This window comes from Ammospiza caudacuta, chromosome 11 (assembly GCF_027887145.1).
Source record: "Ammospiza caudacuta isolate bAmmCau1 chromosome 11, bAmmCau1.pri, whole genome shotgun sequence".
Taxonomy (NCBI): domain Eukaryota; kingdom Metazoa; phylum Chordata; class Aves; order Passeriformes; family Passerellidae; genus Ammospiza; species Ammospiza caudacuta.
Window position 1 is genome coordinate 19,125,575 of NC_080603.1, and position 21,556 is coordinate 19,147,130.

A 21,556-nucleotide genomic window follows, 5' to 3' on the forward strand; every position below is an offset into this window, starting at 1 on the left:
GATGCCAGAACCCCATCCTTTCGCTGTAAAATAATGTTTTGAATCCCCAATTACCCCTTTCACACACTCCACTCTTTACTGTGAGCGTCAGCAAACTTCCAATAGCTTATGTAAACCAGCAATGCTTCTAAGTTTAGTTACCTACCAGCTCTGGGCCCATTCAGCCCCTCAGTGCTGATACATGTGCTTCACAAAACAAACTCACTTTGCAATGTTACAGCACAGGCTTTAGTGCCTTTCCAAGATCAGGAATGTACGCTCTGTACCAGGGCAGACTATGGCTGAGGCCAGCACTGTAACAAACAACACAAAATTTCACAACAGGCAGCTGAATGCAGTCCTACCTTGATATAGTGGTCAATCCTCTCCACTGAGGTGAAACGAGCTTCTGTTTCTGAGGCCAGTCTGACTGTAAACTGGAATAACCCTGTTAGCTGAAGAGGTGAAAGAAAACAGATTTTTAGAGCTGTGACTTGTTATTGAATTAAGAGATGAATGTGACCACCAGGATCAGGGCAGTGACTGTACTTGGGACTGGTGAGGTCACACCTTGAACCCTGTGCTCAGTTTTGGGCCCCTCACTACAGCACAGATATTGAGGTGCTGGAACATGTCCAGACAACGGCAACAGAGCTGGGGAAGGGTCTGGAGTCCTGTGAGGAGCAGCTGAGGGAGGTGGGGAGGCTCAGCCTGGAGAAGAGGAGGCTCAGGGGGCTCTTATCATTCTCTACAACTCCATGAAAGGAAGGTGGAGCCAGGTGGGGTTTGCTCTCTTCTCCCACTTAACAAGCAACAGGATGAGAGGAAACAACTACAAGTCTTGCCAGAGGAGGTTTACATTGGATGTTAGGAAAATTTCTTTACTAAAAGAGTTGCCAAGAATTGAGACTACCCAGGGGAGTGGTGGAGTCACCATCTCTGGAAGTATTTAAAAGTTATGTAGATGTGGATGATGAGGACACGGTTTAGTGGCAGATTTGACATTACTGAGGTAATAGTTGGACTCAATGACCTTTATTGCTGTTTTCCAACCTAAAGAATTCTATGATATTTGATATTCTTGACATCAGGCACCATAACTAAAGTCTTCAAGGCAAGTTAATTAAATAGTTCATTTTAAAATCACCATAATTTATGAATCCCTTGAGAAACCAGCAGCTTAGAAACTTTTCCCAAGAGCAACTGCTTTAAGTATGCGGCGTCCAAGCTCTGTAATTTCCCCTCAGCACCACAAGGAGGCAGAAGAGGCCAAAGAGCAGCTCCAAGAGTGCTCAGAGCCCTGCAGCTCCTCTGAGCCAGCTCTGGATGCTGTTTGCTCATTAGCAATGTCTACATTAAAAGAAAAATTAAGTATTACAGTATGTGCTCACACTCACCTGCACAGCATAGGAGATGGCCAGCCCAGCATAGGCAGGAGGGATCTGGCCATGCATCAGCACAATCATAAGGCCAGTGGTTGTGATCAGAGCAATGCTGATGATGTCCAGGCGCACAGCCAGCCAGCGCATGGCGCAGCTGAACAGGTAAAACGGGGCCTGGTTGTCATCCAGCAGCTCCTGGTACCTGAAACAAACACAGCAAATGTTAGTGGACTCCATGAGCCTGGTGGTCTACAAATATCACACCTACTTAAAGTCCTGTTCCAGTACCAGGATTCAGGATGGGAAGACTACTCAACGACCAAATTTCAAACCAAAACATGATGGCAGGGCTTGCAAACTTTCCCCACCACTGCTCTTCCCAGTTTTCCCTTACCCTTCCTTCTGTTCTCCCAATTATTTTCCCCAGAAAAGCAACTTTCAGTCATAGAACCAATGATCCATCAGACTCCAGTAATAAAATCCTTCTGAATGCCAGAAGCTGTTGCATTCAGCTTTGTGCTCTACCATTCCCAGATGGATATCTAGACTGACCTGTGCAGGAATTCCTGTCCTTTGTGGTAGGCATGGATTGTGGAGAGACCCTGGATGCTAGATGTAATGTGAGACAAGAATGGAGACTGTGTGATGTTGTCCAGACGCTTGAGCTCTCGAATAAAGACTCTGGAAGGAAAGAAACACTTTGAGTCTCATGCAGAACCACCATATGGCAACCACTGCATTGTACTTGAAGGTGAAAGTACCTTTTCAGCCAAAGTGTGGTGCACTTACCTAGACACAACATGCAGAACGGTGAACAGGACAATGAGGGGCCCCACTGCCACCAGGAACCAGGGGAAGACCCCAGAAATCACCCCCACACAGAAGAACACAAGGATGACGTTCTGGATGAACATTTCCGCTTGAAATGGCAAACGAACGTCAACTGGGAAATGGAAGGAAGAGAGGAAGATCCTGAGTACAGAAAACTAAAACAACCCATAGAAATCAACTCAGTCCAGTCTATCTCAATAACACAGGGATTTCTTAGTTTATTCAAATTAAAAATGTACACTTTCATTGGGATGTTTTCACCTTCTGATTACTGGCAGTCTAATTATGCCTGTTTGCAGAAATAGCACTGATGTAACTCTGACCTAATTATCACTTCTGTACATCAGCTTCACTCCAATGTTTTCAGTTGCTCCTGCATTACCTGCTGAGAGCCCATGTGCAGCCTGGAGGTACAAGAACAGAGCACATTTCCTTCTTCATAAGTGAATGATCAGACCTGAGCTATCAGCTGCCTTCTACAATCATAACCCAGGTATATCCCAATTCCTGCTTTGTTTATTGTGCGTGCACATTTGGCAACAAACACGGGGTACAATCACCCCAACAGCAACAGACTGGAGAGTATTCAGGGCTTAACTATGAGGTCTGAATGTGGGATTTACAGGACACACAGTGAGAGATACCTTCATCCATGTCTTTGGAAAACCTGTTGAGGATCCTCCCAGTGGGTGTCGTGTCAAAGAACTTCATGGGGCTACGCAGAATCCGTCGGAAAAGCTCGTCATGGAGCCTTGAGGATGCTCTGAGAGTTCCCTGACAATGCAGAAAACATTGCAGGGTTATAAAGCAGTGTTTGCCTTCCTGCCACCCAAATATTCTACTCTGTTTCTCTCTCCAACCATAAGAGGTTTTTTACTGCACTCTGTGCTTCCAGCCCATGGAGGAAGCTATTCATTTGGGCAGAAGTTTAGCAGAAACTCAAGAGCTGGCTAAGGAAACATTACAATCCATTACTGACTCTGGTTCAAAAATCTCTCAGGAGATGACCAAAAGAACCACAGTGACAGCAATTTGCAGAAGCAGGAGTAGGGGGGAGACAAACACCAGCACTGGCACCTACCTTTACAAAGACCACACCACGAACAGCTTTCAGGATCAACATAACTGCCATAGACAGTGCATAGATGCCAGCATAGTAATGCATGTGAGGGTTATCTTTCATACTGTTGCTTATGACAGTCTCATTTCCCACAGTCACCGTGGTGTTCTGCAGAAAATTCAGGGTTTCAGAGGTTGGTTAAGACAAGGATAAAGCATGATGTGTACATTACATGTGGTACAATTTAACTGCCTTGTCTTCTCCCACTGTATTGATATTTCTTCTTTAAACTACTTCAGTGACCATTGAATATGTCAGAAACTTTTCCCTGGCAGAGATGCCTGACTTGTTGATCTGTAGCCCTTGATCTTTTTCCTACAATATCTTCCAAAATACTACCACAATGCCTATTTCATTTGATTCCTAATCTTTCATTTCATGCTTATTTCTTGTGTTCTTCTGAACAATGTCAGATACTTGGATGCCACCACACAGACATATTTACGCTGGATAGATCTTTATCAAACACTTATTTCTGCCACTATGCAATAAATTCTTTACTGTCACACTGTTATACATTCTCATTTTCTTGTATTTTTGCTGTTTAAGTATGTTTAAGGACCTCATTGCTGATTCTAATATTGTTGGCCACCTGCACTTCATTATTTAATCTCTGAGATTAGTACCTTGTTCTCTGTACCCCCACAAAAAAACTCTTGCAGTTATATTTGGATTTTTAAATGCAACAAGACTTGCAAGCAAAGCCCTGAGAGTGGGGAAAAAGCCCAAACCACCCCAAGTCATCAGAATCTCCAAAGCAATTTCCAAGTCATCTGACTCAATTTTTACATATTTTAACAAAAATTATCCTGTTAGGTATAAGATCACATTTAAACAAAAAACACTAAAGTTAGCTTGTTGGCCCCTTTCCTATTTTCACTTCCTTTTCTTAGACTAACCCAGAAAAGGAACAAGAGGGCAGCATTAAACCACATAAGTTATTATATCTTTCTCATTACTGGAGCTCTCTTATTCTTGGAGATGAACTCTCTAGTGAGACCACCTCCTGGGGAGCCTTACAACTTATTTAAATTAGAAAGCACCATTTGGTCTCACAGGACTGCTTGGAATTAGTCTAGCCGAACACCCCCAGCCAATCAGACACAAGAGTAGAAAGCTTTTGAACTTACTCCACTGCCTTGCTTGATCCAGAAACTCAGCCACCAGTTGCTGAAGGCTGTGCTGCCCACATTGAGCACAAACAGTGCCATGATGATGAGGAATGCAAAGGGGCCTCCAGCTGCCTGAATGTAGACACCATAAACAGACCAAGGGACAGAGCCTTTGCCTTTCTCTTCCAACTGCACCAACTGGCCTGTGACAAGAGAAGATGAAGAGGGAATGAGGAAAGCTCTTCCATGAAACTCCTATAAATTTATGAACACTCACAAAATTAATATTTCAAACTGTGCACAGTACTTCCAGAAACACACACTTTACTTCACACTTAGAACTCAGTGGTTCAAACAGTTTTTCAAGAAGTCACATTTCTTCTGCAGAATCATTTAAGTCATGGTACAGCTGAAAAAGCCTCATCAGCACAGACTTGAATATTAGGCTGGGATCAGCCTCACTATTGCTTTTTAAACCCTGAAGTTCAAAGCTAACATTAAACAGAGAACTACAGAGGTCAGACTGTCCCTTCATCCATAACTGCCATGTCCTGCCCAGGGCTGAGTGCCAGGCTGTGCACATGGCCCTCTTAGGACAGGAGGGAGAGGTGGTGTGGGGGACAAGGCAGCACCACCTCCTTTGTGCTAATGGCATCTGACTGAACTTAAAAACATTGTACAGGCACCCATATTTAATGAATTAATGGATGTTCTTTGCCCACTGCCTGTCTCCCATCAACCACACTAAGTGATTAGGATTGAGACAGCTTCCAAAACATGAGAGGTACATTAACAATATACTTTGAAGCACATGTTTTGAGCTTAGAGTACAAAATAATTACAGCCAGAAATTTGATTACATAGTTACCCTCTTCTTCCTTCTTTACAACCTTCTCCTTCTTCACAGACCCTGTTTTGGTACTTTTATCCTGGGGCCTTTTCAATGAATTGTTTGTGTTCTTCTTTATATTAATCTGCAGGGAAACAATGACACTAAACAGAGAAGTTGGTTTTGACATTTTCTAAACACAAACTTCTATTTATCTGCCACCTAAGGATAAAGACTTTCAATAGCTCAGCATTCACATCAAGGAGGATATTAACTTCATAGTTATTACAGATGATTGCCAACTCTAGTGGACTAAATTCTCCTCTATTAATCTGAGCTACTACCAACCTGTACAGGTAGAGTGCAAGGGCAATTTTCAGGATCAGTGAAAACATGGTAGAGAAATGATATCCCCACTACTGCAAGAAAGATATAATCTCTCTATCCCTTGTAAAAATAACTCACATTTTTTAAAGAGGCTTTTTTCGCCAAGCACCCTAGCACTTAGAGACATTTCATGAGAGCTTTCTTGAGAAAAGTCAGGTTAACTTGATCTCCCAGAAATCCAATATCCAAACACTACAGTGACCCACAAGCACTGTTTTAAACCCAGCCATCTTTCCAAAACTGGGAGTTACTGCCTGTTCAGAGTCAGCCTATATGGAATGAAACCCCTTGCACACCATGTTCAGGGTTGCCTTCCCACACTTTACACGAGATCAAACCACAGAGAACCCAACTGATGATCCATTTATTCTTATCCCACAGGGAATGCAATTTAATGATCTTTCCATGAGCTAATGTTTACAGTGACATTGAAGGTCAGCCAAGCATGAAGACTGGAGTATCTCCTGTTCACTATCATTTTATTAGTCTTAAAATGGCAGAACTATTATCTTCATGTCTCAAAGGACATGCAGAGCAATGCATTATATCCTTTTGCTTCTTTCACAATTATCTCCAAATGTGTCACCAAACTCGTTCTATATCTGTAATTCTTATAATGCTTCCTTCTCAGAAATGTTTTGTTTTAAATGTCTCATGAGTAAGGAGCTTCTCATCTCTTAAAAAATAAACTGTTGATGTACTTTTAATCTTTTCTTTCTAAGACAAAATGCACACAAAATTTAGACAAGTTATTATAAATCAAAATGCCAAGATACTCACTCTAGAGATTAATGTCAGGAAACAAAGAGCAGAAGGGTGGGAAAAATTAAATTGCTGAAAATTTACATGTTGTTGTACTGAATGTCTCTTGTTTTTTTCTAGATTTACAATTTTTGCACCAACTGAAATACTACAGCACATATTCAAATTTGCATTTACAGACTTTTTTCATAACAAAATTAGTGTCAAGGCAAAACACTTTTTCTTAAACTCCCCCAAAACACAGCATTTTCAGTTATGCCTCCAAAATACTGTCACATCTAACTTTTGACAAGTTGTGTCACACCTGCTGCGTCTCAGTCGCACTCCATTGAAAACATAGAAGCAAGTCACTAAGAATTTTTTCAGACAAAGTTGTTGAAGCTCTGTGCTAATTCAGAGGTAAATTAAGGAGTGGAGTGTACAATAAGAGAAGAACTTCCTGCTCTGAGCATCATCAGGGGAGACACTACAATATTTTCATTATTAACTCATGAGCTCATTGTCCTCTAGACAATGAGAGTCCTCTAGCACACATTCCCTAAAAACAAACTGTGACAAAGTGCTAATGAAGCAGAAATTATTCTATAGAAAATCTATTGGTCAGATCAACACATGAAAATGTGTGAAGCCGTTTTCCACATTTCCAACAACATCACTTATTTCACCTCAGAACAGTCAAGATTCAGAACACTTTAAAATGAACAAGTACCTCAATATGTGGTGTTTCTCCCAGCTGTAGGCTATTAAAAATAGTTGCATAATCCCCATTTAAATTCATCAGCTCCTCATGACTGCCTCGCTCAGTAATGCAGCCTTCTTTCATGAAGATCACTTCATCACAGTCAACAAGATACTGCAGAGAGTGGCAGCAAGAACAAGTCTCTATCACGATGTTCAATAACCAAACACTCCCACACAACCCTTCTCAGCAGCCTGTAGGCACTGGCACACAGCACACCTATGCCCACACAACAGACAGCTGAGTTTCAGAGGTCCTCCTCTGACTAGAGCACCACGATTACTCACACTACACAAATCAAAAGTTTTTGTGTCCTATCAAAAACAATCTCTTCTGGAAGACGTGACTCAGAATACTTAAACACTGCAAATACTGATAGACTGAGCACTATTATTTCCATGCACAGAAAATGGCAAAAAAAGTCTCAGGTACATCAATTCTGATTTACTGACAACAAATATAACTTTTTTCTGCTGTGATGAAATAGTTTTATAGCAAGTTAGCAGAAGTATTTTTTACCAGGTATTTATTTCCCTGGTAAATTTTCTTTAGCCAAGGGTTACCAGTCCCAATCAGACACCAAGCAGCACTGGTATCAATCAATCAAATTGTGCTCAGTGCACCTTTGCAAACCTAGTTTATAAATGTAAACCACACATTCTATAGGCAGACAGGGTTGTCCTGTCACGGGTCAGGGCACAGAGATTTCCAGTATGAAGACAACTGATGAACAAACCATTTCAAGTAAGTCCAAGAAAGAAAGTGTGGGAGATTCAGTACCTGAAGCTGATGTGTGATGAAAAGGACAGTCTTTGACTTCAGGTGCTTCCTTATTGCACTGTTAAAAATGTGATTTCCAACGTGAGCATCTAAGGCACTAAGGGGGTCATCGAGGATGTAAATGTCCCTGTCACTGTACAGGGCTCGAGCCAGACTGATTCTCTGACGCTGACCCCCACTCAGGTTAGCCCCTCGTTCACCAATCTGCACAGAGACACACCCATCATTTCTTCAGCACCATGCAACATAGATGAGCAGAATAAAGCAGACCATAATATTCCATTTTATATATTTATATAGATATACTCCCCCATAACATTTTCTATTAATACATATACATATTCAAGTTTAAGTGTCCACTTTGTGACATGTGCTACACATTCAAACTCAAGGTTAATATGCTTGAAATGTGGCAGTACTTTCTTTGCTTATTTTACCTTTTATGAATTAACATAGCCATTTCTTCTCTTAGCTATTTTAAATCAAGTTCAATTAGGTCCTGTTAAGGCAGCTAAATTTACAACACAATAAAAAAAATTCCCAAACAGTCAACATCTGAGTAAAATACAGGGTACAGCTCTTAACAGTCCAGGGCCCACTAAGGTCAGCTCAAGAGAATGCATTCAACAGCTTGGCTCATATGCACCCCAGAGTGATGTATCCTCACTCCAGTTTACCCTGCCAAAACAAAACTCTTTTCTCCATCTATTAATTAGTTTAGTATAAGCAAAACATACCTCTGTCAGGTCCCCATTTGGAAGGATGGCCAAGTCAGGCCTTAGACAGCAGCCATTCAGCACAGTATTGTATCTGAAGAACAAGCAGATAAATAGTTAAGAACACTGATTTTCCCCACAATTATTTAACTAGTACAGCATTATATAATTTTCTACACTAATAGCTGATATTCCATCAGCCTAAAACAAGTCATCTGTCTTGGAGTCTCAGGAGAAAACTGAGGGTAATAATTAATCACCTACTTCAAAAGCATTGTGAGGATAGAGAGACAATTTGTTTTCAGAGATAGTTGGCTAAGGGCCACAGGAAAGTCCATAAGTGGAGGGGGGCCATGGAAGATGGCAGCACGTTGCACACAGCAGTTGTTGTGTTTGAAGAGGGCAAGGCCAGGACAGCAAGAGCAAACACCACTTTAGTGCTGCTCACAGCAGCTGCTGGTTTTAAGCCAAGGTCCAGGATGAGGCCCAGCCTCACGGCAAGGAGCAGGGCCAGGCTCAATGACAGCCACCAGCCACAGGGCCACACGGAAGAGGGGCAGGATCCTAAATGTGACTCGGAGGCGATTTAGAGACAGACTCCAGAAGGGCACAGAGGCTTTATCTGCAGTGTACTCTGCATTAAAGCTTTCCCACACTTGGGCCAAGAATCAGTGAGCTTCATGACAATCAGCAAGCAGCCAGACAGACCTTTCTTCATCATAGTCCTTGCCAAAGAGGATGTTGTCCCTCAGGGTGGCGTTGAGGATCCAGGCCTGCTGGGCCACGTACGCAAAGGTGCCGCTCACTGCGATGCTGCCCTCCAACAGCGTCATCTGCAGTGACACACCAGCTGTGAGACCATGCCACCCCACGCTCACAACACACTGCATTCTACAGAGCTCAAATAAGTGAAATAGGAGATGGGAAAGAGGAACAGAAATACCCAAAACAGGATTTCTCACCTGTCCTAAAATTGCTGAGATAAGTGAAGTTTTTCCGCTCCCCACACTGCCACAAATTCCAACAAGTTTGCCCTACGTAGAAAGGAAAAAAATTATAGCACTCATTTCTTACATTCATCTTCCTTTTCAGAATTCAGACTACCTTTAGTACCTCTGAGAGGACAGTTGGATATTAATGACACCTCTGAAGTGACATAACAGACAAGAAAAAGCAAGAGTCAGCATCTTAACGCTCAAATTGTATACAGTGAACACAATCCCACAGTGAAATATAACTGAAATCAACTCTAAAGGTAAAAATAAAGGTGTTTGAAGATCAGCCTCCTTCTTACTAGGCTTACAGGCGCAGAGGATCAATAAACCAAAAGCACCAAGGCCTGCCTGAACAGAATGCACCAAAATGCTTTTGAGAGTGATAAGGAAAGAAGAAAAGTCTGAAAGAAAAGAGGATTCATCATATATGGGTCCAGTCCAACTCCTTGCCAATTAGATCCAATTTGCTAGAGAACATGTACCATGAAAATACTAGAATTTAGTCACTTTGAAGAATTTCTCTGCAATAGAATGAGTGGGTTAATACCCATATTAAGCAATTAATTTATTAAAACTATTTTTATTCCTTTTGTAAAAAATGTAAAGTGGTCAAGAAAGGTATATAGACATTTGTGGAACACACTGCTGATGCTCTCTTGATAGCAGAGAAAGACAAAACCAGCTTTTTTTTTTGACTTCTGAGACAAAACAGCCTTTACATTTTCAAGCAACTGCACTCCTATTTGAGGCAATTTTTAAAACTATATGCATTCTCCCCTAGAGTTTAAAATATAAGTGTTTTTACTGTTTAAAGTAGCTTAAACTATCCCTCCATTTGTATAACTACATAAGACAATTTAACCATGAATATCTTCATAAATATATGGATCCCATTATTACAACATGCAACTGCCAGACTGCAAGGCTTTTGTATGTGTAGATAATGTCATGTATTAAGTTCAGTGCTTTTCCTTTGACATCTTACATGCTTTTACCCACCTTGGAGCAATAGCTCCAAATGCTTCTACAATTCTTGAAAACCTGCATCCACCTGTACAAAAATTCTCAAGGAAGAAAATTGCACATTTTTCAATGAAAAGCACTATTATGTCCCATTGGAACACCTAATCACCTAAAATGCTTGCCCAGAACACAGATCAAACTGCAACATTGTCAAACCACAGCAGGAACACACTGTTCACCAGCAGCCCACTGGTACCTGGTGTTCTGCAGATTCTCTGAGCTCAGTGGCTCACACTGTCCTAGGAGCTGCAAACCCCTCAGCTGGATGTGGAAGCTATACAGCCTGCCCTTGTTTCACAGGCTGTTTGCAAAGATGTAGCTGCTAAAATGGCACAGCTGTTTACAGCAAGATCAGACTCTGCATCCTGGATACTGCAGTTGCCATGGATATTACAGGAGTGCACAAAAGCAATATGCTCCATTTCATGCAAAATGAAACAGCACACAGCTCTGTTCCAGGGGGCAGCTATAATGAGGCCTTTGAAAAGCTCAGATTTCCTCCTTTCATTTCTTCTTACCTTTTCTATCTCCAAGTCAATGTTGTACAGAGTCCTCTGAAGCCGAAGGCTGACCAGGTGGATCATTTTGTGCTCCTCTTCGGGGCTGTGATGGTCATCACTGTCCACTAGAAGATGGCCCTTCTGCTCTGCCAGCACAGCTTGCTGTCCCTCATTCTGCAGCTTCATTTTCTCTTTCTTGCTCTTGGTGACTTTCTTGTCTTTTTTCACTTTGGGGGTCAACTTTGGTGAGCTCTGGACGCTGGCGTGGGAGAAGTCCCAAGCCAAGGTAGCATTTTTCACCTCTATCGCGGTGTGAGGATTGGCTGGTTTTTTCTTTATCATATGAACCTCTTCCATTAGAAATAAACTCTGATAGGAGTTGTGAGAGAGGTGTAAAGATGAGACACCTGATCAAGACTGGGAGACAAGCCTACGGCACACTCACGCAGCAAAACACATCAGGCTACATAGTAGGAGGAAGCTGAAGAGCAAAAGGTGGCTCATTAGTGTAAACTAACTCCAGGTCTGCTAAGTGGCTGGGGCATTCCTGGATGTGGTGGAAGCACCTGGATACACTTGACTTTCCACAGAACTGCAATACTCTGGATGTGATGTGACAGGCACTTCTTCCTTTGACAGTTTGCAACTGCAGCTCTGTGTGTTGCAGATTAAAAACACGTGAGCAGAACACACAGCTTGGAGAGGAGAGGTCACTTGGGACAAGGTGACTGACTTGTCCTGCACACCAACTCATTATGGAAGGAGATAGAAGGGCTTTTAACTTGAGCCTTTACCCATCAACTTTTCTGCTGGAAAAAGTCATCTTGCACAAGTGTAGCTGATCTATCTCAGGCTGCTTGGCAAGAAGTCAGTCAACTGTATCACGTTTTCCACCACATCCATCAGTATTTACAATCAACAGATCAGGAAGACATTTTTTCACACAGTTTAATTACAAGATAAAATGTTTTCCATTTACAAAATTTGTTTTAAACGAAGTAGTTTTTATGTGACTAAAACTTCTCAATTCCCAGCCTTATCTATTCTTGCAATTGCTATGTCTGAATCACACATTCATAAGAAAGCTCATACTCTTTTACAGAGCCAAAAAGTCAATTACATTTTTACTGTGATGTCAGAGTATTCTCACCTTATGCTACATTTCCTACACAATTTATAGGCAAACTGGGAGAAATTCAATTTCCTTTTACTTCTCATTCCTCCCACAAAATTCCCTTTAGTGCACTTAGATTTAAGCAAGTCTGATTTTAGGCTGACTCAGAAGATGAAGCAAAATTGCTTAAAAGCAATGGAATCTCAAAATCACTCTACATATCCTGGTTTTCTCATACAGAGGTTTATTTCATGAATGCATTACACAGAATCCATGTATCTGTCAATGCTTGTGAAGGTTTCTATTTGGAAAGTGCTATTTTCCATTCTGGAAATTTCCACAGTGTGCAATGCACTGTTATCTTCAAGAGACAAGACAAAGTAAAGGTCTCCCCTCTGAGTTCATAAAATACACACAGTGTATTCATCCTCCAATCCCCATGATGGGAGGTAAGATTGTTCATTATCAGGGTTTTACATTTTCTGCCATAGATCTGTTTTGCCAGATCACAACTCCATTTTACTGATATAGAGGAATTTCAGTCACTTAATCTGGTCTGGAAATATAAAACCTCAGGGTTCTATGACCACAGATAAAACCCCACTGTTTTTTATCAACCTGCTTACCTAACACCTGATATTTTCAAAAAGCTTTATTAGCAAGCCATAAAATTTCATTGTACACATGTTGTAGTCTTTTCATATAAATGTTCTTAAAATGGAGTTAAAAATTATTATACAGTGAGCCACTGAGTCTTTCACTCATCTCATCCTGTGGCCAACTTCAAAATCTCAAAATCTTTGAATCAGACTATTTTGCTTCTCACAGTGGTATTATTTTATTTTTGAACCGCTAATATTCCTTCACTACATTTGTATCTCTTGCAAAATCAAATAATCTAGAATGCTAAGTGTAAAGAAATATAACTTCTCTGCCATTAAAATCATATTACCTTCCCTTTGCATCTACTGAACACATACAACACTCCACACTTACAGAGAAAATGTGAGGCCAAATGACTGCTTACCTTAAATCTGTCAACAGAAACAGATGCCTCAGACAGAGACTTCACTGAGAACGGAGTTACTTTGAGAGCAAAAGTCATTGAGTTAAAGACAGTGACCACTGTGAATGCCTAAAAGCGAGACAAGGAAAATAATCACACTTGGATGCAACATTCTAACAGCTCCAGCCTTCTAAAAGCTGAAATGGCACAGCAGCAAGTCAAAACCATAGAAAAGGCCCAGTCCAAGAACAACCATTTAAATATTCAACATATTCTCAAACAGCAAATCTACCCAACTCCTCCTCTAGTGCTTTTAACAGACCATGACAACTTGTTCTGTTTGCAGGTCAAATTCCACATTAACCTACTAGTGAAGGCACAAATTCACATCCTATTTTTAGACATTTGTGCTGTTTGCATCCAAGCATACTGCAAAACAAAAACATCCAGTAATCCCCAACATCCCATCCAAAGAGGAGCACTTATTTATATTCAGCCCAAAACCTGTTCTGAGGAAGGTCAGGACAAAAGAGCACCGAGAGCCTTTTTGTGCAAAATATAAGACTCCACCTGCTGCTGTCACAGCCATAATGAACTTCTGTGAGCCAGGGCACAGCCTGGCCACATGGGCACAGCCACACAAGAAATGGCTCAGCACAAAAGCTACAGAAGCAAAAGCATAAAGAATATTTCCAACAGCTTACCTGAGCTGCTGTAAGGTCATAGCCAAGGATCATATGGACAGAAAAGGTCACCACGCTGGCAATGACAACAACAATGGGAGCCACTCCCACAGTGATGCTCTGGAAGTAGCCTGCACGCTCCAAGATTTTGCGTTCCTCCTCACGAATTTCTAGAGATACCAAGAGGGGCACCACATTTGAACTGAGATTCAGGGGGTACATACACAAAACAGATAGCATAGCACTATAAACAGTGAGTAAGAGGCCTAACTCTACCCTTTAGTCTTTATCACATTATAAACATTCTCAAAGGAAAGTAATTATAGAGGAGGAAACTATAATGGTCTAATCTCCACACAAATATAGGGATTTTTTAAGTGATAAAAGAGGAAGAAAATGGAAAATTTGTGTCATGCCACAAACATCATTACACCAGAAGGTGAAATTTTAGAAGCAGGTCTGTTTGTCCAACCCACTGTGCATAACAGAGAGGAGCCTGAAGGACAGTTCTTACACTGCTTGTACAGCAGCACCTACAGCACAAAGTCAGGATGCACCAGGCTACAAAGCAGTGGGACATCTGCAGCAAAGGAGACATTCACAGACTGTGGGAACTCACTTTGAACATTCTGAGAAAATGGTTTCACCCAGGCATACATTTTAATGAATTTAATGTAATTAAGAACTTCATTCATCTTTTGCACACGTTCATCTGTTGTTGCTACACATTTTCTTCTGAAATAAGCTGTGAGGCGTGACACAAACATCTGAAACAAAAAACACCATGAAACATTAATGACAACTCAGGAAAAGCAAGTACCTTAAATTCCTAATTACCAGAGAAAATGAATTTTTAATCTGAAAAGGGGATTCAGGGATAGGGCCAGGAAACTGCTGCCCTAACATAACTCAGGCTGGGAACATCATTCATTTCCTCCTGCCCCAAGCACCAGACCTGTGAGAGCAAATTTCAATAAAAATTTGAGAGAATAAAGGTGTGCACTTTTACCAGTATTGATTAGTACTAGTTCAGTTAAAGTTTCTGAAGCACAAAGTTAACCTGAAGACACATGAAGCTGACCCCCACTTTAGCCAGACTTTTAACCTGACTCTGTAAGGCAAATCAGGACTTTGCCCAGTCAGATCAATTTCTCATCCATGCCAGTGCTATGAAGGCAGTAAAACAGTTTTTAACATTTTTACTAAACTAATCTAAAACCAGAAAGTTGTGTTTGATATGTTTTAAAGTATCTGCTACTCTTACATTCATCCCATTCCTGGTCTGAAATTCAAACCTAACACATTACTTCAGGAAGTCTTAGCTCCTTGCCTTTCTTCACACACCTGCAAACTCTTTTGAAGTCTCCATCAATAAAGGAGGACTGCTGGAAAGAACTGGAAAACATGTTCAAACTCCGCTCCTCATTCCCCTCTAAAATGCAACTCCCACTACATAATCCTTACTTTTAGCCAGATAAATTGGACCACAGTGAACCTCACAGTATTCAGCCTCCATTGTTTATAACACATGTATTATGAACACAGTGACAAATCTCCAGTAGTCTTACATTTTATAGGCAAGAAGATTTTGGCTTGAACTAGCCCATTTCACAGCTCAGCAGAAGCAGGAGTATCTCATCAAGAAGATGTGGTGTTTTTCAGCATCTTGCATTGAGTCAAGAAATCAAAGAACACTGCTTATGCAACACTGAGCACCCATACACAAGCTAGAGGCCCTCATATCTTTCCAACATCAATCATGAGCACCTTAATATTCTGTAGTTTCATTTAGCTATGAATATTATTCTCAGCCAGATCTATCAGCTTTCCGATCCCCATTTTCTAATTTTATCACTTTGAGCTTCCTGATTCCATATTTCTGCTTCATACACTATCTTGGTAAATGCCTTCAATGAAGTGCAATGCCATAAACTGGCTAAACCTTTCTGGCTATCTGCTTTCTGCAATGCCATCAACTGGCTAAACCTAGCACATTTTGATATCTTCTATTCAGAACTATACATTTGTCTGGCCTAAGAAGAATGAAGTAACTCTTAACTCTTTCCAACTCACCATTGCTGGGTAGAAGAGGATGAAAACAGCAGATCCCAAGAAGCCTGTTGGACCCAGAATAATCACATTATAAACCATTCCCAAGATGGCCACAATAGGGCCCCCAGCCAGCAAACTGCCAACTGCTGCAGCTTCAAACATCCTCTGACCATCATTGGAGCAAACATTTATGAGCTGAAAAACAGAACAGATAATTTAGATTTAAGGCACAGCTCATTCTCAAAGGAATGTATTACACATCCCTTTTCACATTGCCATTTCCAAAACAAGGCTGCAGCTTACCTCTCCAAGAGATTTCTCCTTGATGTTCTTCAGCTTAAGGATTTTCTTGAAGGCCATGGTCAGGACAGCCCCACGCAGTCTGACCCCCGTGCGATAGTTGAGCGCCCAGGTTAGTGCCAGGGACCAGGATCGCACCACTTCCGTCATAAAGATGCCAAAAACTAAAAACAAGCTGTACTGCAGGTTGGACTCACTCTGTTGGGTATACTCCAAAAGGTGTTTCACAACGAAGGCCTACAGGAAGAAATGCAAGCTTGCATGAACACCCCATCGCCCCAGAAGACCATACAACAACTTTATGTTAAGTTAGAAATAACTAGGCTACTTTGCTTTTAAAAGAGCCATTTGAAATAGAAAGCATCTGCTTTCCAGAAGTAAAAGGTGTCAATACAAGAAGTACTGTAACACAAGCCCTGCTGAGAGCCAAGCACTGAGTCAAATTTAGTAAGTAAAGAGAGTTTAATTTGGAACCATATTCCTCGCAGCACGCTCCTAATCCTCCGTGTCTTCTAACTTAACATAAATGTGTCAGTTAGCTGAAAGCAATGCATTATCATATAGAAGAGTTTTAAAATATAGTCACTACTTATACATCTGCACACATTAAGAAACATTCCTTTACGTGACATTAAGACCTTTTTTATTTTATCTTTGGTTTGCTTCAAACGTGCTTATTTGATAAAAAGGAACAATGTACCTACAGTTGTAGAGGGGAAGAGTGAGAAGGACATTTGCAAAACATTCCTGGAAATAAACATCAGCAGTTTAATAGTAAAGAAAAAAACAAGCAGAAAGCACAAGGTACGCAATACCACAAATCATTGGGGATGGGGAGGAAAAAAAAAAAGACAAAAAAATTAACCATTCAATCCCTCCCCATACCCTCTTCCCACAAGAACATAAACACTTTACCTCAGGAATCACATTTCAAACATCACCTGCAGAAAGAGGACAGCCCCCAGAATCACCAATTCCCAACTCCAGTTCTTTGTGTTCCAATGGCACAATATAACATCATACAATTCACAACCACCAGCATTAAATATCATTAACTGTGAAACAATAGGCTTTTATTTGAAATGAATTGTCATCTTAAATGGTAACAACTCAAAAACACTATACAACAGGTAGACCATTGTAAAAACATACAATCTGCACATACAGGATAATTATAAAGGGCTAATATCTAACAGTCAGTCTTAGCTTCTAGCAAATTAGATTTAAATCTATATACAAAATTATAAAGATACAAAAACAGAATGGTTTGTTCATGGAGTCCAAAAGAAGTCAAACTTGAAGGTCCCAACAGAGGAGGTTTCTGAGGCTGCACAAATTCTGAAATGTGGTTTTGAAAGTATCCTACAGTAAGGCTTCACAGACACCAAGAGACTTCCTAGAGAGCTTTTCAACAAATGATGTTTTAAAATACTGGTGCTTTTGATATACTAGCACGGAGTAGAGAATTACCTTTGCCCACAAGAAAAATCAACAAAAAATCTGAGACCAAACAAAATATTTGAGAAGCCTTTCACATCATAGTCCATTGAAGTCCTCTTGGCTAAATCATGTTTTGCAAGTAGGAGTTCTGTATAGTTTGAAGAGAGGAAAAAAACAAAACCCCACAACTCCAGCAAAGGTTTTGATAGCTACAGCCCAGCACCAAATAACAAAAAAAAAAAGGAGATCTGTTCAGAGGAAAATAATTCTGTACATCAGAACCAAGGAAACATGCTGTAAATAATTTTGCTCTTTTTCACAGGTGTGAATTAAAGCCAGATGTCCATCAGATTCTAGAATGGCCACTGAGAAAATTTACATACCGACCACTGAACAAATGTGAGGAGCTCACATTCACAGATCTATTGTGTTCCAACTTTCTCCTGATTGGATTTAATTTTACATCAACTGTTTGGATCACAACTGCATACAGTTGCTCTGCAGTTACTGTGGAGATTACTGACTTCTTTTTCCAGTATTCAATCCAACATATGCAACTGAGTCACTGAGCAATTGGGGTGAAAATCCCCCTTTTTCCTCACGAGCTGTAACTCAGCATGGTCGTAGACTGCAAGCATTTTCTCACACACCACAGCATTGCTGAAAGTCTCCAAGAGAGGATGTATAAAGATAGCAGATGTTTCCTGGGGTCTCATTCCTCCCAAAACTTTAGTGCAATTTTGCAGCACTATTTTATAGATTCAGCATCTCCAATGATGAAATAGAGACCAGCTTACATTATACCCCAATTTATTTTTGTTCCGGAAGAAAGAAAAGAGGAAACAGCAGATTAAAGAATTTTGAAAAGGGAGGGGAAAAAAAGTCACAGAAAATTAACATTTACATCTGAACAAGTACTATTCAAATTCATATTAGTTTAATGAAAAGAATTCAGCATAAAGTTATTTACAAAACAAAAACATTACAGCATAGAAACTAATCTAAGGGGGGAAAGAGCTCCTGTGGCTATTACCGTAGTAGTTGGTACAAGCTGCTTGGCTGTCTTAAGCATTCCCATGGAATAAACATTACCTTACCTTTGCTCTTGGCGGTGGCTCTGGCCAGCAGGAATGCCTCATCCTGACGCAGAAAACAGCCATCCTGAAAATGCTGAAGAACAGCTTCTGTCACTGGTCCCACTGCAGTGCCGGCGTCCCTGCTGCAGCCAGCGCGCCACAGCACGGGGCAGGCTGCAGCTGGAGCCAACGGGGAAACTGGAACACTTACCTCCCACAGCTTACCACTCCCCCCTCCAGTAACTGACCAAAGTGTCAAGCTGTACTCCACTAAAATAGCAACTTTCCCCATCTCCCAAATGGGAAGAATAGCTCTGAACAGCAGCAAACAGGTACATTGTTCAGACCTGGAGTTAAACCAATTATGTTTAGTAATGAAGAAACCTCTTTGCTCCTCCACCAGAACTTGGAAGTTTTGGTAGCTGATCAAATAGTAGCAAGTATTTATTTGAGATAAATAATATATCACCTATACTATTACATTCTGATGGTTATTACAAGGCACTCTGACACATGCAGCTGACTCATCAGGTTATAGGTCTAGATTCTGTGCCAGATGCAAAATGTATCAAAATAAAAAAAGAGGAAGACCCTTGAAGGATCTGATACCAAAAAAAGCCACCCAACCAAAGCAAAAGAGTCCACACAGGAAGTCTGGAACAACTCCTTTCCAGTTATAACCACCACAATGCTCATTAGCAAAGCCACAGGCCATTTGTTGGCATTAAAATTTTTGAAGTTTAATATAGTGTTTAACTCCACTTTTATATTTTTCCTCCAATACATGAGGTCAAGTCAAGTGCTTTTCCTGATCTCCCTTCTCACCTTCAGGTGACTGAAAGGGTGTAAGACTACAAGAAAGCACTGATACATCTGAGGAGACAGCATAGGCATATCCCTGAGGCATGCCATTTTTAAAAACAGGGAGGAGGGATGGTAAAGACCTAATTTCATGCCAAATGGTAGAACCAAAAATGAATTGGGCCTTATTCAGAAAAATGAATAAGGTTGTCTGTAAATGGGCAACTGTCTGTAGATAATTTAAAGTTACCCATATCAAGCATCAATTGATAGCAGCAGTCCCCAACATAATCAAGCTGGTTTGTTTTCTCCTTTTCCCTCTGGCTCTCTCTCATTCAGCAGTTTGGCTGAGACAAATTGAGACCATTACGCTACAGAAATTAGGGGTAACCCTGCTGCAAGTTCTTTGCTAAAGATAAAAGCAGCTCCTCAAGCCCTGTAGTGAAACAATGACAGAAGCTCTTCTTGGGAAAAGCTAGTGCTGTTAAAACCTTAATCATAATTTATTGTTAATTAACAAAGCATGTTCATGTATTTTATAATAAAGACAACTATAAAATATTACAAAGAGAACAATACCACAGAAACATTCATCATTATTCATATTACATGAAACAAGGCAAACTTTAAGAAGACTTAAAAAAAACAGAACATCATTTTTTGATAAGACATTGAAAAGCAGGAAAACATCTTAAAAAGACATTTCACCTAACAGTGCACCCAAGTGTACTTACCCAAGAAATGAACCTCCAGCTTACCAGCACACTGAAACGTGTACTACTAGCAGTAATACTGCTCCTACTCCTCAAGGGAAATGTGTAGAGAATAAATTTAGTCAAAATTTCAACTTTAAATCTGCACAGCATGTGCAACAAACAGGTGACAAAAAATGGTGTGAATGTCAAGTCCCATGTTGTTATCTTCAATAAAGACCCTCAGTAACAAACAGCAGTCGTTCCTAGAGGCAACAACGTTTTCTAACACTTCTACCTGAAACCTGTCTGGCCATTCTGCGTAGGATCAGTAAAGACTATGCCCACAGGCTTCTTGAGACCTGCTCACATTAGTTTTTAAGCAGTGTTCTCAGAATTGTTTCGGTCCGCTTCTCGAAGATGCCAATAATTTAAGATTAGGGTTTTATCAGACTGAATTTTATTCCAAGATAAGTTTACAGAATTTCAAAGAGAAAAACAATAAGAAGACCTGCACATAAGAATCTTATGAAAAAAGTAAGTTATGCAGTTAAGCTTATACAGTTAGGGAAGAACTTTAAACTATACTCAAAACCAAAGAGAAAAAACAAAGTCCATTTCCTCCAGGATACCTAAACTCCCCCTCCCTTCCCCAAGAACTTGCCTGGGTATTCAGCAACTGATCCATCAGCTGTAGGAATCCTATCTTGGATTATTGAATTGCTCTGGAATTTTACCCCAAAATTTCTAGCTAGTCAAAACGTTTAAGTGATTCTGCAATGAAACCTTAAGATTTTACAGTTGGCCATGAGATGGAGCCCTCTGGGGTTGTTAAAAAAAGGATGGATATTACTTACTGGTCCACTGAAACCCGCAAGCTGCGTGATCATCAGACACACTATGGAAAGGATGAGCCTGGTGCGGCAGAAAATCCACACAACCCTCCGGAGAGAAGCATCATCAGGCCCATTTTCTTGTAGTTCTTCCTGCCACAATCTTTCCAGCCTAATAAAAACAGAAGATTTATGACATTTATTCATGCTATAAATTTTTCACTGTGGGAGAAGGTACAGTCTCATACATACTTCTTTGTTAAAACTCTAAGTGCTTCCTAGCTCAGAACAACAAAAAATAATATTAAGATAAATAAATACACTCTGTGATGTAAAGAGACATATCTATGTAGTGTTACTTCCATAGGACAGAGGGATGAAAAACACAGTGCTTTTTCTTTGCC

General features: G+C 40.6%; 1 protein-coding gene across 2 annotated transcripts in view; it reads right to left on the minus strand.

Moving 5' to 3' along the window:
* The window catches only part of ABCC5 (ATP binding cassette subfamily C member 5), a 67,625-nt gene that overhangs the window by 32,159 nt on the left and 13,910 nt on the right, over positions 1-21,556 (minus strand). The window contains exons 5-24 of one of the 2 annotated variants that reach the window (XM_058812213.1): positions 21,177-21,324; positions 16,314-16,547; positions 16,032-16,205; positions 14,578-14,725; positions 13,980-14,128; positions 13,297-13,404; positions 11,174-11,524; positions 9,600-9,671; positions 9,346-9,470; positions 8,659-8,731; positions 7,922-8,125; positions 7,112-7,255; positions 5,293-5,398; positions 4,443-4,627; positions 3,274-3,420; positions 2,837-2,966; positions 2,151-2,304; positions 1,914-2,042; positions 1,377-1,563; positions 345-434 (exon numbers count right to left, since the gene is read on the minus strand). In XM_058812213.1, the coding sequence (XP_058668196.1) occupies positions 345-434; positions 1,377-1,563; positions 1,914-2,042; positions 2,151-2,304; positions 2,837-2,966; positions 3,274-3,420; positions 4,443-4,627; positions 5,293-5,398; positions 7,112-7,255; positions 7,922-8,125; positions 8,659-8,731; positions 9,346-9,470; positions 9,600-9,671; positions 11,174-11,524; positions 13,297-13,404; positions 13,980-14,128; positions 14,578-14,725; positions 16,032-16,205; positions 16,314-16,547; positions 21,177-21,324 (3,058 nt within the window). Of the gene's footprint in view, positions 1-344; positions 435-1,376; positions 1,564-1,913; positions 2,043-2,150; positions 2,305-2,836; positions 2,967-3,273; positions 3,421-4,442; positions 4,628-5,292; positions 5,418-7,111; positions 7,256-7,921; positions 8,126-8,658; positions 8,732-9,345; positions 9,471-9,599; positions 9,672-11,173; positions 11,525-13,296; positions 13,405-13,979; positions 14,129-14,577; positions 14,726-16,031; positions 16,206-16,313; positions 16,548-21,176; positions 21,325-21,556 lie in introns of those variants that run through there. The other variant, XM_058812212.1, reaches the window with a different exon arrangement.